Source organism: Crinia signifera, chromosome 2 (assembly GCF_055691185.1).
Source record: "Crinia signifera chromosome 2, ASM5569118v1, whole genome shotgun sequence".
Taxonomy (NCBI): Eukaryota; Metazoa; Chordata; class Amphibia; order Anura; family Myobatrachidae; genus Crinia; species Crinia signifera.
The window spans coordinates 320,457,221-320,476,828 of NC_139218.1; the positions used below are offsets into that span (position 1 = coordinate 320,457,221).

At 41.7% G+C, this 19,608-nt stretch overlaps 1 protein-coding gene across 1 annotated transcript in view; it reads left to right on the forward strand.

Moving 5' to 3' along the window:
- Nucleotides 1–17,401, forward strand: part of CS (citrate synthase) — a 36,949-nt gene extending 19,548 nt beyond the window's left edge. The window contains exons 4-11 of the mRNA XM_083169132.1: nt 4,424–4,489; nt 4,566–4,697; nt 6,111–6,299; nt 12,239–12,438; nt 13,218–13,347; nt 13,431–13,532; nt 13,616–13,825; nt 15,668–17,401. Coding sequence (XP_083025258.1) covers nt 4,424–4,489; nt 4,566–4,697; nt 6,111–6,299; nt 12,239–12,438; nt 13,218–13,347; nt 13,431–13,532; nt 13,616–13,825; nt 15,668–15,838 — 1,200 coding nt within the window. The 3' untranslated portion in view covers nt 15,839–17,401. The remainder of the gene's footprint in view (nt 1–4,423; nt 4,490–4,565; nt 4,698–6,110; nt 6,300–12,238; nt 12,439–13,217; nt 13,348–13,430; nt 13,533–13,615; nt 13,826–15,667) is intronic.
- Nucleotides 17,402–19,608: the final 2,207 nt, after the last annotated feature.

The following is a 19,608-nucleotide window of genomic DNA, read 5'->3' on the forward strand; positions in this document are numbered from 1 at the left end:
TATGTCCCAGTTATAACAATAGAAACCAAATTTAGCAAATATAAACCACCTTGCCTTCCTAATCTTTCCTGAACACATGTACATGCTCTTACACAATATGGTGGGTTTTTTGTTGTTGTCAGGAACCAATTAACATACTAGTATATTTTTGAATTGTGAAGGGAAACCAGACAGCCCAAGGGATACACATGCACAAGCATAGGGAGAATATACAAACTCCACACAGTTAGAGCAATATTGTGAATCAAGCCCATGACCTAACTGCTGTGAGGCTTCAATTAATGTAAACATCTTATATTTTATGTAGTTATTTGTACTTCAGTTAAAACTATGTGGGCAGTACTAGCAAGTACCCTGCTTTAATTAATTGTCGAGAAGGGCAGTGGGAGAAGCAGGGTGAAAACTGGTATGAAAGTCTTGTTCTGTGTCGGACATGGGGATAATTTAGAAGTTGAGGCCTATACCTACATTTCCTGCCATTTCTGGCCACAATAAACCTTTCTATTCTGTACGGGTTTTTTTTTTTCCTTCCCCCTTCCCCTTTTTTTATTTAAAATTGCAACTTTGTAAATAATATATATATTCTGTGTTTAGACACTATTACTAAGTAGCAATACCTTTAGTCAGTAATACAAAGTCTTTATTTCATTCTTGTACTACTTAGTAATTAAGGTATTCCTTTTAGATATCTAATTTATATATGCTGCAGAACCCAGTCTTTGAAGAAGCTATTAGATCACTAATGTTACACTATAAAGCAGAGATTTAAATGTATTTTATTTGTTTGGTTTTTGTTTTTTGGCTTTTTCAGAGCAATTCCATTGTTGCTCTGAAAAAGTTGGTGCACATTAGCATTTTAAGTGCCGATGTGACCCCTAATGTATGAACGGTCTGTGGAACTCGGTTGCATCTCCTATAGCTAGCTATCTGCAGGTGTTGATGCCCCATTCACAGCCACTATAGTGGCTGCTGTGCTTCAGGCTGCATGGGAGATCTCGTAAAACTTGCAAGATCTCTTGTATGCCCAGTGAAGCAGGCCAGGGGGAGAGAGATGTTGTATAAGCAGTAGGGTGCTGCACTGTGAGGGGGAAGTTTTTTTTTTATTGCTTCACTTCTGCAAACAAAATGTTTATACAACTCACCGATACTGCTTTGCTGTAAAGATGAGAAGCAAGAAGCACCATAGAGGTATGATATATGCTGCTATAATTCATCTCCATCATACAGTCCCCAAACTGAGCTTCTGGCCATAGTCAGACTGCAAACTCAGGGATACGCTGACAATATATTTTTGAGGCTAGATTGTCAATAAGTGTGAAATAGTGACTAATGTTGTACAATCTTTATTCTCAAGAAAACAAACTGCACCGTTTCAAACAATGGCTAAGGGAATGCCGTATATACAGTTTTGATGAGTGGCTCTTTAAAAGGTTTTAGACACAGCTCTTTCTAGAAACTGACCATTGTAAAATTACCTTGTTCTAATGGGATATGGTCATTAGGTCAACAAGCATAAGGTCGACAGTCAAAAAGTCGACATGGGGTTTTTCACTGTTTTTGACCCGACATGTGCCGACAGGCGGTATTTCATGCCCTACCATCCACTAGGTCGTATTGAGAGAAGAAAATAGTGTGCCGAGCGCAGCGATGCACCGAGCCTGAAGCATGGTGAGCAAAGCGGTGCACTTTATCCTGTGTACGTGACGACATTCGGGTCAAAAAACATTGAAAAACCCCCATGTCGACCTTTTTATCGTGTCGACCAAATGATCCATACCCGTTCTAACTTACAGTAGGCAAAGTTTAATTCAAAAATCAAACCTCCTTTCCTTTATCCCTGATGACCATATACAGCCCCCTTTGCTTAGGTGCCCAAACTGACAGGGTACCAAAGCTTCCATTTGGGTGGCGAAAGTGCTGATTTAGCGCACATTTCTTCTTGCAACTCAGGAGAATGTCAATGCTTAAAACCTATGCTTATACCGTCTTAACCACCTGCCTGGCTTGGTTACTGTACTATTGAGACCTTTCTGATGAACAGCAGTGCTATGTTGTGTTATGTTATACTGCATGTGGTATCCCATACAGAAAGGCCAGAAATGAGTGACTTTCATGTGGTTGAGACGTTTGTTTATGTAGCATTAAAGGCAGAGGCTTGTGATCGTCTAGTGATTTGACATTGATGCAAAAGAGGTAAACAGATGCTGGCTGTCTGCGGTTCTAAAGATACATGGCAGTCCTGCTAGAACTCCTTCATGGGAAGCACACCATAAATTGAAAAACAAAAGGAAAAGTCCCAAGGCGCCACCTAGCACCTTCAGCCAGGCCTTCAAGATTAGGACCACCAACAAGTCCTTGTATGGAGCAAATGTTTAAAGAAAGTAAAGTGGATAATTAGGAAGAGGCTGTGCATTTCGTAACAATGAATTCTCACCACTGTGCAATCTGAATACAAAAGTGCTCCCCTGGCTTGCTGTCTGCACAAAAGGAGCCCTGGTGATCCTGTAATCGTTCATATAAAGAATTCCCTGCATTGATGACAAACCCTGTAGAGAAGGTTAAACACCTCTCCAGCCTTGACAAAGATAGGAGGACCTATTGAAACGCGTCGGTGGAGAGAGGTGCCAAACATTGTAACCTGTGACTGTATTGGATGGTGGAGTTCCGGTGCATGTGGCCACTGCACGGATCTAGGTACTGCCATTCATTTTTCCATCTTTCAGTCACCACTCTGTTGTTTTTATGCATCTGTTTTTATGTATAAATAAATATTTTATACTGAGAGGAACCCTCTCTTTATTTTTACAAATCATACATTGGAGTCCATGTGCTTGAGTTTTGCATATCTAAAGGACAAGCCTGCACCCTAAAAGATACCCTTATATGTGTTATCCATAAGTACCACATGTGAGTATGGTACGTCTATAATTCTATCGGTGGAGGGAACCATTTTCTTTCTACCACGAAGTGTGACCCTAACAAAAGAAACCTTTATGCACATGGGATCTTTTTGTTGCATGTGAGTGAAGGTACGCATCCTGGGTCTCTCTAGATTACCCTATAACAAGGTTAAAGACCCTCTACACATTGCATCTTTTTGTTTTCCCATGATATATCCATCTGGCGTCTTCTCCTGAATCTATATTGGAGTTTGTTCTCATGAGAGAGTGATTGAGAAGATCGTTGGTTATCTAAAGATACCTTTTATATGAGTATTTAAAGCGTACTTGATGTGAGTACGGTACATGTACAAACTTACCAGGTGGAGAGAAAACAATACGTATAATACGGAGTACAACTTATAAAGAAACCTTTATACATGGGTATCTATCCTTCTCTATGTGAGTGAGGGTACGCATTATATGGCCCTTGACCTCTATCCCTGAGTGTGTTTTAATAAGAATCAATAGACACTATATCCCCCTTTTTTCTCTCTTTGACATATTCTACTGACCACGAGAGAACCCCATCAAAACCTATCAACGGTGGAAGAACAAAACACCATCGCCGTGTGCCTGATTTCTTTAAACATAAGCACACCATAAATGTCTGAACAGGTGTAGCTTGTGGTGCAATACGTGAATGACATGAAGAATGCTTGGATGTTCTATATTAATGGCTAAAGGGGGATAGTTTGGTTTTATGTCTGCTCACCAAACATAGGGAGCAATTCATTGGATTATGTCTGATCTCCCATGTAATGTGACTGGAGAAACGGGGATGCTATTCAGTATGTGTGTTTTTTTTGTTTTTTATGTATCGTGTATGTTATGCCCAAACAGACTTGATTTAGCCGCATTAGCAGGGTGTAATGTGGAAAATACTGTTTGAGTGCTTTTTACACTTTTCAGGTTCCACCAGCTCCAGGGCTGCAAGCCAACCTTTGTCATCCCTGAAGCTAATCGCACCCAAATCGAACGTCCATTGATTTGTTCTGTCAGACGCCATCTAGTGGCAGTGGCATTGAAAAACCATTGAATTCTCCCAATATAGTAGTCTATTCTATGAATATGAGATTGCTGTATTTGCTACCTGCTGTCTGCTAGGGGTTTTGCAAATTGCTCCAGTGGAGGCGTATATGCTGAAACGTCTTACCAGTCATGTCAAATGCAGCCGTTGCAAGTCTGACATTGACACCTATGTAAAAACCTTGCTTTGAGTATAGTCTCTACATACTTCTGTTACGTGACCATGGAGATGTGGTGAAGTTGCCCATAGCAACCAATCTGCTTCTACTTATAATCTTATGGAATGTATTTGACAAAAGTTAAATAGTTTTGAGCAATGTCTCCACTCTTTAGAAAGTTTTGATGCATTTCTCACCCATGTTTCCTGGTTATCATGTGCCGCTGTGACACAGAACACCCATAAGCATGTTTACTTAACCAAATTTGTTCACATATCTGTATCTTTTTATCTTCAGATGTATGGTGGCATGAGAGGCATGAAAGGATTAGTCTATGAAACCTCAGTGCTTGATCCTGATGAGGTAAGTGTGACAATGAATAGGCCTTTATCCTTCGCCATTCGTATGTACCTGTATAATGCAATGTTTTTGTTTCTAGGGCATCCGTTTCCGTGGTTACAGCATCCCTGAATGCCAGAAGCTGCTGCCCAGGGCTCCAGGAGGGGAAGAACCACTGCCCGAGGGACTCTTCTGGCTCTTGGTTACAGGGGAGGTGCCCACTCAAGACCAGGTAAAATCTGGGTGTATTTTCACTAAACAAGTTCTTCAAATTAAAACCTTTTTAATGTGATCTGCATATTGACTTGTAAGTTGTGCAGAAAATAAGATAGTGTGGGTGTACACCCGAAGCACGAAGGACACTGATAACAAAATCATTTTGAGAGTGTCTATAGTTAATGCTTGCCCATCCACAACCTCAAGGTGAACGCAATCGGATGGTTCTCTATCCTCCATAATATTGGCACATTCTATAAATGTATTCAGGATTTGTCTATAATCCTGCCCATTCTAATATGTAGACCATAACCCAGCATTGCTGCAAGCATTGTCTGACTTGGTCACCTGGGTGCTGCTCTGCTTGAAACGCAGTACCAGATGCTACATGGTGTCAGCATGTCGATATAATCCGTAATTTTGGGGTCATTGTGGAACTGGACAGCTATTGTGTCAACATCTGTAAAATGTTGGTGCCAACCAGTGAAAACCAAACAGTTGTTGGATAAGAACATACTTACCACTACTGCTGCTGTAGTCAGCGAAACATTAGTTGCAGGGTTTGGGGTACTTTCCGCTGAAACATCTGCACTGCCAGTTGTCAACATGGTCCACGCTTACATAATTGACTAAACCCATTCTGTATTTAATGTGCCATGTTAGAGAGCTGGTTCACGCTTCAGTGCACTGAAATAGGGCATGCATGTTTCCTTCTGATCCTGACACACACACACACACACACACACACACACCCCTGTTTTCATGCTTTCATTGTTCTCATTGGAATGCTTTGTTAGCAAATTATCCACCTGCTAACATTTGTGAACAGTAGGAAGTGCACTGACAAACCATGCGTGGCATGCTTACAGTCATACCAATCTGTATACCCTGTGTTTTGATACATTAAATGTAAGTTTTTAATATGACATTAAAAGTAATACCTCCATTGTGAGGCTTACAGATGGGGAATTGGGAGATATCTAATCACTCCCGGTAAAACTTTGGTTGTAAAAACCGTCCATTTTCACAATTTTTTTTATTTATTTTTTCAATGTTTTTATTTGGGCTATCTGGTTGTATCGCCGGATAAAAGACCAGTGAAACCTGTGTCAGACCAGGGCTGCTTTTGGGGATTTTGCTTCTCTTACCTGAGGCAGGCAAAACAAATCTCCAACAAGCCGCCATACTCTCCGACTTATCTTCACTAATTCTATAGCACTGAGCGAGCCTATTACCTACGGTCAGCGTCCGGGGGTAATAGGATATCGGCCAATGTGTCTTATAATGGGACTACACCTACTAGCCAGGTGTTTAACGATCGCTACATTTAGTCACAAATTCTTATAAAGAGTTTGGACAGTACTCCTCACATGTAAGGCTATATTTTACATATGTTGTCATTACTATAATACGTGTTTTATTTTCACAGGTTAGCTGGCTCTCTAAAGAGTGGGCAAAGAGAGCGGCCCTCCCTTCCCATGTAGTAACGATGCTGGACAATTTCCCCACCAACTTGCACCCCATGTCTCAGTTCAGTGCTGCAATCACAGCCCTAAACAGTGAGAGCAACTTTGCTCGGGCCTATGCGGAAGGTGTTAACAAATCAAAGTATTGGGAGGTAAGTGCATGGTCACAATTAATGGTTTAGTAATATACCAGGACTACTGGCAACTAACTAGTGTGGACTTGCCATACAGTGCTACCCAGGCCTCTACAAGTGTTCTCAGAATTTGAGTCGGGGGAAAAATTTAAACATTTTTTATTATTTTTAGCCGTTTTAGATGATTATTGGTATACTAGGTGATTCATCGCGCCCTACGGGCGCTCTTCACACCGTCGTAAGGGGCTGCGCCCCCTTAATTTGTGAACATTTGTATATGAGAAAGATGGTTAGAATTGTATGAAAGATGGCCTGTATTGCAACTTGAGTTATAGGTGAAATGTGTTAAATAGAGAGCATATGATTTGGAAGGGGGTGTGTATTGTTTTGTTTAATTAAAAAGCGGTTACAGAGTAAGATGTACATTGATAGTGTGGATGGTACAGTGACATTTGTGGGTGTGGGGGGGGGCTGTGTGTGCATGTTTAGGTGTGTGTGTGCAATAGTATAGTAGGGTGTTTTTGAGTCAGCGGCTCCCCACTGGCGGAGGTCACGACACAGGAAAACAGGAGGCTGGGTAGTGATAGGGGTGTGTGGACATAAGGGGGACTAAAGAGGAGGGTGGGAGATACTGTGCAGCTTCTGCCAGTGGGTGAGGGTCCAGTGTGGCAGTACAGGATGGTGGCCCTGAGTCAGTGTCTCCTCCTACTGGGTGGGAGTTAGAGTACATGAGAGCAGGAGGCTGGGCTATGAGGCATGATAGGGGCATGTGGGCAAAACAAAGTCAGCGACTCCCCAGTGGTGGAAGTTACGGTTCAGTAGAGCAGGAAGCTGGGTAGTGATAGGGGTGTGTGAGTATACGGGGGACTAAAGAGGGGCTTAGGGGTGCCGTGAATTGTGGGAAGGGCGTGGTGGGTGCCGTGAATCAAGGGAGGGAGGGGGCGCAGGTGTCCGCGGATCACGGGAGAGGGCGGGGGTCCGCAAAGCGTGGGAGGGGGCGTGAATTGCGGGGGGGGGGGGGTTTGCGAATTGCGGGAGGGGGGTGTGTGCGGGGGGTGACGTGAATAGTGGGAGGGGACGTGAATCGTGGGGGGGGTGCGCGGGGGGTCCGTGAATTGCGGGAGGGGGGGGCACGGGGCGCGATAAATCACCTAGTTGGTTATATATTCTTGTAGAAGGATGGTAGGATGTTGCTGTCATTCAGAATGCATTTACATAAACAGTAATAGTAGCAGTAAAAGATCTGACTTAAAACACCTACAGTAAAACAGAACAGGTGTTATATATTATACAAAGAATTGGTTGATGATGTGTAGGTTGACGTGCACATAATTGTCACTGTAAAAAAATTGCTACAAGAAAAAATCAACACAGAAAGGTCAACACATGTAAATGTTGACATAAGTGTGGCACTTCATTGGTGTCCATGTCGACACATGAGAATGAATATGAAAACATTGAAAAAGTGAAAAATAAATCTCCAAAAACTCATGTCAACCTTTTTCATTGTCGACCATAGCCGTGTCAGTGTTTTGCATGTGCCATTTAATCCTGGGGTTGCCGTGAATCGCGAGCGGGGGTGGGGGGGGAGGAGGTGAGGTGTGTCCGCGAATCACGGGAGGAGGGGTCGTGGGTGGATGCCGCGAATTGCGGGAGGGGGGGTCGCAGGGGGATGTGGGTGCCGCGAATCGTGGGAGGGGGGGACGCGGGGGGTTGCAGTAAATCGTGGGAGGGTGGGTCGCAGGGGCGGGGGGTTGCCGCAATGACAGGGGGGGGGGTCGCGGGGGGTGGGGGGTACCGCGAGGAAGGGGGGGCCTAGGGGGTTGGCTCAAATCGTGGGAGGGGGGGTCGCGGGGTGCCACGAATCGCAGGAGGGGGTGTGTCACGGGGTGGGGCCGCAAATCGCCACAAGAAAAAATCAACACAAAAAGGTCAACACATGTAAATGTTGACATAAGTGTGGCACTTCATTGGTGTCCATGTCGACACATGAGAATGAATATGAAAACATTGAAAAAGTGAAAAATAAATCTTCAAAAACTCATGTCAACCTTTTTCATTGTCGACCATAGCCATGTCAGTGTTTTGCATGTGCCATTTAATCGTGGGGTTGCCATGAATGGGGGGGGGGGGGGAGGACACATTGCTCTGTTTCTGGACTTTCTTCTTAATTTATGGATTACCATCACCTGTGCTTAAACACCTTTCTTATCAATTACCCTGTTTAAAACAGGTGATGACAATCATAATCTAAGATGGAAGTCCACAAACAGAGCATTCTGTCCCTCCTGGAGAGGGTCATGTTGGGAGGTATGGAGGTGTGGGGCGCTCACCTGGTTTGTCTGGTGAGTCGCTGTGTCTTTGCTTTGTAACATGGAGAGGCAGACCCTGGCAGTCTGGCACTGTGGGCTCACTGTGCTGGTTCTCTGTCGTGTGAGTCAGTCATGTGAGTCAGAGGCTCCACCCAGCGTTACAGCTTCAGGCACACTTTGAGTGACAGATGTAGCCAAATATATAAGAGATATATATTGGAAGATAATAGAAATGACCACTATGTAGTTACGTCAACTGTTAGTCTTAAGGTCACTTGTGACATACTATTAAGGAAACCCTCCTTACCACATATACAAAGGAAGAATCTGAGCACAGAATGTGATGTCCCATTTTGGACACACTGCTTGTTAGCCAGAGAAACACTCAACAAGCTCCCAGCATGGAGGAGGCACAGAAATAGAGATGCTTGGGTCAGTATCGGGTCAGTAGGTCAACACAGGCAAAAGATCAATATAAGATTATTCTGGGGAAAATGTGTTTTTCATTTTTTTTTGCCAGCCACGTGGACACCGATTGGGCATGGTAAAGTAAGCCAAGCCCAGCGATGCACCATGCCTGAAGCATGGCGAGGGATGAGGTACACTGATTTGGGATCCATTTGAGGAATCTACAAATTGACACCAAAAGAACAAGAGCAGCTTTTGTCGACATTTTGCTTGTGTTGACCTTGTAAATGTTGACTGTGGTTTTAACCTATTGAAAGTTTATCTAGCCACCGTCAACCGTTCATATCATAAACCCCTGGTCATAAAGTCCGCTTGGTGACCGGGCATTGAGATCTGGTGTGACAGGCAGGTGATCCTTCTACTAGCGTATTTGCCTCATCTTCGGTTATTATGTTTGTGTGGTTACTTCTCAGCCAGCAGATATTGTAGACTTATTAATGTACTTGATGTGTGAGTTCAAACTTTAGCAAGATGGTGTTTAGAAATGTGTACCATGTGTGTAATCAGGGATTCGGTGCCAAGATTTGTGGTGTTGCTTAAGCAATTAAAAAAATATAATTTTTTTGGAAACTAGAATCCTCCTGCCAGTCATGTTCCATACCCTTATGTGAGCATTTTCATATGGCAACAAATTGGGTATGTTTTGCTTTGTAAATCATTTACTGCTCTTTTGTTCACTACTAGTGTAAAGCACGGGATCTCCTTTGCTGTTTAAAGTGGTTGGTCACGTTAAATCTAAAAATAATGTAGGGCCTCAGTGTTTATGTGAACAAACACTAGTGCAGTGCTTCTCAAACTGGGTCCTCAGAACCCCCAAACAGTTCATAATTTACAGGTCACCTAGCCTCTACACAGGTTTTACTCTGACACATTTTTAAAAGATCCACAGTTGAGACTAATGTCACTTGTGAATCTGTGATGAGACCTGGAAAACATGCACTGAGAGCTGAGTTTAAGAACCTACATGTTAGTGCTTGAAATGGATGAAGCTTTGTAATACCGTGAACATCCTTAAGGGGGTACCCAAGTACAAAATTAGACTTGTGAGGTAAAAAATAGGAAGACACACCAACAAATGTTTCAATTGAAGTAACCTTCCTGCTGCTGCTGATATAAAATCATGATTGCGCAGTAACTGGTACTTTTGGAAGCTAAAAAATAAAAGTTTCCCTCAGACTGTATTGCATACCCTCCCATGCACAGGTACTGTAATCCTGTTGCTCTGCTGTGTGTCACATCTGAGAGAGTCCTCCCATGCACAGGAACTGGTCTCCTGCTGCACTGCTGTGTGTCACGTCTGTGAGTAAACCCTCCTGTGCACAGGCACTGCTGTGTCACATCTCAGAGTAACCCCCCCCCCCCCCCATGTGCAGGCACGGTTATCATGCTGCACTGCTGTGTGTCATGTCTGAGTGACCCTCCTGTGCACAGGCATTGTTATCCTGCTGCACTGCTGTGCGTCCTTTCTGAGAGTGACCCTCCTGTGCACAGGCATGGTTATCCTGCTGCACTGCTATGTGTCACGTCTGTGCGTAACCCTCCTGTGCACAGGCACAGTTATCCTGCTGCACTGCTGTGTCACGTCTGAGAGACCATCCAATGATCAGGGATTGTTGTAGATATTACAAACTAAAAAGAAATACCCCAAACCCAGGTAATATAACAAAATACAAGGGACAGCCATAAAGAATGTTAGGTCTGAGATCAGCATAGTACTGTATTGAATGTTTTGTACAATATAGTACTGTATTGAATGCCATACTGGGTCCCTTCTGTATTTAGTATTCAAGGTCATACTTTATTGACCTTGTATCACCTTGTAGCAGCACTTGTTATGCGTATGGGGGAGGGGTTAGATATTTCTAAGTGGCCTGCTCTCCACCCATCAATGTCCTTGGCTGTGTGACAGGTCGGTTTCACATTCACCCAGGGAACACAGTGGTTGTCATGGCATTAACACATGCTGTACTTTACTGGGAAGACAGTGTGTAGAATGTGGCTCGTCTATTGCATTGTAAGATAATTGACGTGCAGGGATAGGAAAAGTGTCTAATATATGTGACCTCACAGGAGGAGTCCCCCCTCCCCCATGCTCCTGGAAGAGGGCATGCTAAGTATGTAACTTATGTGCTGGACAGGAAGGTTGACGTACTTGGTGTTGAGGTTCTCTGACACTGTTCTAAAAAGGACGCATGGAAACATTTCAGTACGTCTGTGTGATGGGGGGGAATTATTTCGGAAAGCTAAGTGACTAATCCAGTAAACATTTTTTTTTACATTATGAATTGATTTCATTGCTCCTAACAAATGTAAGGGAAGACCTTTTTGGGCTCACAGCTTATGATTTCTAAATTCCAAAGTGTACACAAATGCTTGTATTTAAATTATCATCTGAAAATCTAATGTATCCATTAGTCTAACCTCTAAATATTGTATTCAATGGACAAACCACACAATGAATTTTATAAAAGTGGCTTGTTCCATACACATTTAAAGTCCATATTTTTATAAAAAAAAAAAAAAAAAAAGTTGTGTTAATACCGGTGACCTGAGACACTGTGTGTAAATGTGAATGCTGTTTTTGTTTAATAGGTCTTGTCATATTTTGAACATGCATTAATCCTGTCCCTTAAATCTCACTACCATTTAACTGTTGGGAAGTCGCTCCCGGCAGTAGCAATACGCCAGGGACTGTATTAATGGTTATGGGTGGTATTCAATCTGTGCCGATATTTCCCAACGGGAAATACGGCACTCACCTATTAACGACCGCATCCAAGGGTGTCAGGTCGGATTTTTTTTTTATTATCATTTTTTTGGGTTTGATATGTTTTGTAGAATTCACGCCTGTTTACAACAATTTACGGACTTTTCAACACGCAACAGTCGGGACATTGAATTCCGCCTGTCGAGTTACTGTCAGATCAGATGAAAACAGCCTGGGATTCCGACTGTAGGGATGTTCAGACAATCGGAATCCCAAATTGAATACCTCCTATGTCTCTGAAGAGCACATGGCTGACTGCCGATGAGGAAATAAAACAGAAGTGTGACCTAAAGCAATACCTGTGCCATAACTGTTGTATATCATTTGTTATGTGGTCGACTTTCCAGTAGACCTATTTTCATCTAGTTGCGTCTTACAGATTTGAACCATGATTTTCCTTTTACCCAAAGTTGACCTATGAAGACTCTATGGATCTGATTGCTAAGCTGCCGTGCATTGCTGCTAAGATCTACCGCAACCTTTACCGCGAAGGGAGCAGCATTGGTGCCATCGACTCCAACCTAGACTGGTCTTACAATTTTACCAATATGCTGGGCTACACCGATGCAGAGTTCACAGAACTCATGAGACTTTATCTTACTATACACAGGTAGGATGTGCTGCAAATACTCGTATGGCTTACCAAGGTCTATGCTTTGATAAAAGCTTGGCGACTGGCAATAGTGACCCAATCTTCACTATATGGGGAAGTAATTCTGCCAGGATCAGGCTTTATAGTAACACCACTAATTACGGATTAGAAGCAACTTTACTGTAAAAAAATACACATTTTTTTATTATGCTGATTATTTATATATAATTGTGTGCTTTGTGTAAGCAGAGTTGTATTATCACCAATTACTAGAATTGTCAGATAAAAGGATTACTCTGTTTTGCATATGACATTATCATGTATATGCAATCCAATCATTATCCTGTATCCAATGAGGTAAATTTCCGCGGCTAATGGATTCTGCCAGGGCTATCCAATTAGCCCCATTATTTGGCACTTATGGGGGATGGGGCTTGGGTGCCTCAGGCATCAGAAGCATAATCTGATAAACCATTGTTAGAGCAGCGATAATACTTGGGATTGGGTACTTACCCTAGATTAGGTGTATTATCACATGATCGTCAGTCCTTGTTTGGATAAAAGCAGCCTATAATTGGATAGAGCAATTGATTATCACACTAACAGGTGATTTTTAATTGTCCAAAAAAGGATACCAGTGTTTACTATCTTATCCTGGGTAGAGGCAGAATTACTTGTAGCCTGAATCTAACCACCACTGGTAACTTTACATAGACATGGCCAATCTGCTTAATTTGTGTGATCTCTCCTGTCCTCTTACATCATTGCCTGACTTTCATCTCCTCTTACAATTCCAGTGACCACGAAGGCGGTAATGTCAGTGCACACACAAGCCATTTGGTTGGGAGCGCTCTATCTGATCCTTATCTCTCCTTTTCTGCTGCCATGAATGGACTAGCAGGTCCTCTACATGGACTGGCCAATCAAGTATGTTTGCAGTTCCTTCAAATACAGAAATCTGTATAGCGTCAGTAGCTCTCTGTTAAGTCATGCTTTATCTGTATTTACAGGAAGTGCTGGTATGGCTGACAAGCCTACAGAAGGATCTAGGGGGAGAAGTATCAGATGAGCAGCTAAGAGACTACATATGGAACACACTGAATTCTGGCAGGGTACGTACAACCTATTGCTTTTACACCTACAGTCTTGTCACTTTTGCATCTAATTGTGCACTTTATGAAACTTGTCCTCCTAGGTGGTACCTGGGTACGGTCACGCTGTGCTGAGAAAGACTGATCCTCGCTACACGTGCCAGAGGGAGTTTGCCCTGAAACATCTCCCTAATGATCCTATGTTCAAGTTGGTAGCTCAACTTTACAAGATTGTACCGAACGTGTTACTGGAACAGGGCAAAGCAAAGAACCCCTGGCCCAATGTGGATGCTCATAGTGGTGTCCTCCTACAGGTAGGGAAAACCATCCTGGAATATGGTTATGATAAGTCGTTAAATTATGATCTTTATTCTAGAACATGTTATAGGTATGGATCGGATGTACTGGAAGAACTGAAATACTCATTCTGTGTAAAATATAAAAACAATTGAAATGTAATTAGTGAGGGGAACAGATTTTGGGAACAAACCAATCCTACATTACAAAACTGGTTATTTCTGTGACTTTCCCTTCAAGTTATGATGCACATTGGTGATAGCATGTACTTGGGACATTGTCTCCCAAATGCACCTTCAGTAATCACAGCTTGTTACACTTATAATCATTCTAGTTGTAAAATCCCGGAATAGAGATTTAAACCATCATAGTTATGAAGTACGGTTTTAGAAAGCTAAACTGGTGATATAACCCTTTCAGTGCCAACATCTGTGAGAGATGTGCAAAATATCTGCTAAAAATGCCAGCGTCTCACATTTGTTACATATTTTCAACTAGAATATGTTGTGTAAAAAAAAATCTATTTCCTATGTAAGGTAAACATTACAGGTCATTATGATGAATACAAATGTTTGCTTGGCAATTTCACACCTATTTTGACAAATTCACCTGGCACTCAAAGGGTTAAGGAAATGTAGTTGATTATCCCTACATATGTACTAATGGTGCTCTGTGATCACTGCAGTATTCTCACTTTCCACCTTCCCCGGCATGATCCTGCTCCAGGGCTCTGATGTCATGCCCGTTAACCCCCTTTCCAGTCTTTTAGAGGCAGGGTACGGTGGATTGTGGGAGCATTGCAGGAGGGGAGAGAGGCAGAGATTGTCTAAGCAGACAAAGACACAATTGCTATTTGTGTCAGTCAGCAAGTGGGCAATTTCTGAAAGTCTTTTACAATTTTAAATAAAATCCTTTTTAATCTAAAATTCAAATCCAGAAAAAGATTTAAGCATGTCAAGTATTAAATTCTCCCCAACCGGCTGCTTCTTAATTTCACCTGGATGGCAACATTTTTTGCAGATAACTGCACTGCAAATACAGGTAAAGTGTTTTTAATTTAACATCTGTAGACCACATATACTGAAATATATAACCATTGGCACCAGTGTGCATTTACCTTTTTAGTGTTTTTATAGGGGAGGCTAAAAGTATTTCTATTTTGGAGTGATCCTTTTCTTACTAATAATCATTGCCCTTTACCTTTTTAGTGCTATAATAATGCCTATAATCCATTGGAGAAATCTGTTATGCCCCTTTCCCACTTGTAAGCCGGGTCACACCCAGGGTTGTTTGCCCAATTAGATTATAGCTATTTCTAGATTGCATCCTAGAAAATAATCAAATCTGATTTAATTGCTGTTGAAAAGACCACCACAAAAAGTCACACCATACCTCTGACGCTATAATTTAATAAAAATAATAATAGGCAAGGAAAGCTGCATATGACAACAAGCAGACCAGCTTGTAAAAACACACACTTGTACCTTTGGTTAGAATTAATAATTATAATGTGGGTCCACCTTTTCAATAATGACAAAAAAATATATACACATATAAAATATACCCATACATAAATCACATATAATTGACGGTAGGATAATATAACTGAAGGAGCTGGTGTCCCAGTGAATTAAAATAAATTGGTCTTTTATATACGTAGCAGCAGCAGGGTTAATGCGGACATGTATAGTGCACTTTATTGAAATGTTCCTCCAGTGCAACTAGGATTTAACTTCAGCGTTTGCAAAGTTATTTGTAGTGCGCTCTTGTAGCCACCTCACAAGCTTCATTTTCAGATGCATTAATAAATCTACCCCACACTGTTGAATGTAAACTGACTTTTCTTTTAATTTCTGCAGTATTATGGCATGAAGGAGATGAATTACTACACAGTCCTCTTTGGAGTATCAAGAGCGCTGGGTGTTCTATCCCAGCTCATCTGGAGCCGAGCACTTGGGTTCCCTCTGGAGAGGCCTAAATCAATGAGCACAGACGGCCTTATGCAATTGGTCGGATCAAAGTCTGGTTAACGTGATAATGGAGAAACAATGGCTTCTACCATCTGGGTGATGGGCCAATTAAAAAGACCGTACACCTTTTCGTTTAAACAGACTGCTTTGCACCCTATCGTCTTCTGACCGCCGACAACAAAACATTTCTGGTTATATGCTGAAACCTGTCATCTTTTTTAACCACTTAGTTAAGCTCCCTTTCTTGCTGGAGAACTATAGTTTCAGCTCTCCACCAGGAAAGGGCTCCTCTGCTGCCAGTAGGGATCAGACTTGTCATTCAGCAACTCTTGGGCAGTTAACTGTACCCTCCATTTTAGTTATTTATACACCATATGCAGAGTTGTTGGATTTACGTCTCAATATTCAGATTCTCTGTGCTCCTATTACACTGTGAAAAAGCAGTAGCCAATGCAAAAGTCAGATCAGTTGGTCCTCTTTTTGTCTTTTCTGTTAAGCGCCATAAATTAGTGTTTTATTCCATTTACAAGAAGTACATCTACTTGGTCCCTTAGGATCCTAGCAAAGAAGTTTGATACCGGTGCTGCATTCATGTGTTCCGTTGTGACGTCCGGTTCAGGCATACCTGGTTAATACCTAGGGAGGAGTTGGGTTTCTATGTAATGGGCAATTCCACACCGGTACAAGACTATTTCCCCCTCCCCGCGTGGCAGCTTGTCTATGGACTTTTTATTGGTTTTATAATGCTGAGAAATGTTCACACCTGAAGTTGTTGGAGGACCAGGACTGTCCTGTTGTGGGCAGAGCTGGGAATGCAGCTTTTGCTCCTGGTTTTCATCCTCTAAACTGAAGCTTTTTTTTTTTTTTTTTTTTGCTTTTTTTTTTTTTTTATTTGCGGTCTTTTATAATGTAATATATTCATCCCTTGTTACGATTATGAATATGCGAACAAAAATATTTTTTTCTTTGTGTGGTAAAAGGTAAATGAACTGTGACGGACGCGGCGGCACAGGTATCAGGCTTGACATTTTTTCTGTTATTTTTCCTTTCCTTCATTGACCCCGCCCCCCTAGCAACATGTAGCCGGCTGTATTCAGAGGTTACTATGCATGCTGCTGGAACACTTCAGCGAGAATTACCCACATTCGAGGGCTGTTTTTACATCTGCTCTATGCTGGATAATGTGACTTATTACTGTTGCTATGGTTTTTTTTGCATGACTGATATTGAGGACAGAGAAATGTGTTAAAGATTTGTCCATGTTATGGGTTTATTTCTGTTTTAAGGAAGTAAGTTAGTTGGCATTATTGTACATCTCCTTCAGATAATTACTGATTGAATAGAAAGGGCTGTCCTAAACCATATAGAACGAGTCTGATAAATCCATCTTCCTCGGCAGCACTGGTACTCACCTGTAAGCATACACAATGAAAGGGAATCCATAAGACTTGGCTATATAATACACTCCTACATCACCCTCTGTATGTGAGACTTCCTGCCCCCTCATCTGTGCAGGCAGAACCTGCAAGCAAAGGCTGTGCAAAATATGGATGGATGTTCAGATTCACAATAGACTAAAGGTTGTTCTGTATAAATGCAAAATAAATGTTTTTATTAACTACAGCTATTGGTGTAAGTATGTTCAGTAAGTACATATCATTGGGACAGATGCACCAAGCTTTAAAAAAAAAAATGGGAAAGTGGAGTGTGATACACCACCAGCCAATCAGCTCCTACCTGTCATTTTTCAAACCAGTCCTGTAACATGGCAGCTGAAAGCTGATTGGCTGGGTGTTTTTCTCCACTTTATCATGTTTTTTGAAGTTTGTTGCATCTGGCCCATTGGGTTCTGCGTTTCTACAGTGACTGAGACACATCTTCAGGGTTACCTGTATTGTGTCATTTATTGTCAAGTGCCACAGAGCTTTGGTATTCATTGAAGACAATAAGAAGAGCGTGTATCAACGCTGTGTGATTGTTTCCCTAGAGGCTGTGTGCCAGCCTGATTTGCAGGTTCCAATGTGGTTCTAATACACATCCTTCTGCAGCATACTTCTATGTTCATTATTGTTATAATCTTAGATTGTAAGATGCTGACAACCACCTATGGGATCATCTCACATTTAAGTATGATCTGATTTGTTGGGTTCCTAAACATTGCTCTGTATTAACATTATCAGAGATGAGCAAATTAACACAGGACCGTAGGTGGAATATAAAATCCAGAGGTTTTGGCAACGAGGAAGGCGGCTTGATATCATAACTGTGTGACGATCACTTATATCAAGTCCTGTATAAAAAGAAACACCATTTATCTTCAGTTTGGCAAAAAATTTCTCCTTCATTACATAGTACTGTAAATATATATTATAATGCAGCGATGAAGGAAGAGGGATGGAAAGAGGCATCCACAAGAGTTTCCTGCAGAAATGTTAGAGTGAAAGTACAACATGGAAAGCTTTTGGCTTTGAAAAATACAGAAATTAGTTAAGATACACAGCAAGTCCTAGCTGTATAAAACAATCCTTTAATTATAAACCTAAAATATGTTAAGGTTGCTTGGTTGTTATATTTTTTCAAAAGTAACTACATGCTGAGCTGGTGGTGGTTTTAAAGCCTGGTGAATAACAGGGACAAACACAATCAGATTTTAATGTCATAGATCGAGTAATACAGAAGTCAGGTCTATACGAAATGAGAATTCTAATTCGGTTTAACCATAATACAAGTAATAAAGAAGAAACCTTTTGGCATTTGCAACATTGAAATTGGCCAAGGGAGGCGTAAAAAGAAAACAGCAGCATTTAAAAAAATAAGAATGGGAAATAAAATGAGAAGAAAGAGAATTAATGGATTTCTGGGATGGGTTGATCGGATTAGGTCTAGATGATGATTATCTTGTACAATTATTTATTACTGGGCAAAAGGGGAAGGAGCTTGTTGATAGGCCAACCATGGACTCCATATTTTGTAAAATGATTTGTAATAATTATAGCATGAAATACATGACACTAGATATGGGATAGAATAGATTGCAGGGATGGGGACCAAGCTGCTACAATCTGTTGTCAAATGACAGTCACAGCAGAGATCACATGCCGCAACAATTAGCTCTCAAATTTTTTTATAGTTTACATGACCCAAAGACACGGCTGTGTAGATGGTATTACCAGCTATCATTTACAGTATGGCCAAAATCAATCCTCCATTTCATAGCACACTGCTACATCTTGTTGTGTTCTATTGGAATGCAAGAGTTTCCATTTTTAGCAAAGAGGTTCCATATATTAGGAAATATATTAAATTGGGCTGAATAGTCATTTCTCTGTTTTTGTAATTAACAAAGTCATTGACCACTTGCAACAACCCATTAAGGGTTTTTTTTTTGCATCTGCTGAGCCCACTGGGTATGAATCTGATCTCAAAGCAGAAGGACTCCCAGGAAGCTGCCAGAGAAATTCAAGGGAAATCTGATGCGATAAATTGCTAAAAAGCATCTGTGACGTGCACCTGACGGCTCCACATAAGATTTATGTTGTCTGACCCCGATGCGAATAGGACTGGGTTTGATTCGAGTGTCAGACTCGTGTGATTTGGCCCGATTTCTTGACCGAATCTGTTTGAATTAGGTGAAAACAGACCAAACTGCACTGCTGGATGTGGGCCTTTACTGTAGGACGTAACCTTGACAAGTCTTCTGTGACAGGAGTTCTACTGATCCTCTTATGCAATCTGCCTCTGTGGTATGAGGCATCTAAATGTCACCTGAAGAATATCCAGACCATGTAGCGCACACACTTCCATCTGTGCTTGCGTCTTAGCAGAGGAAA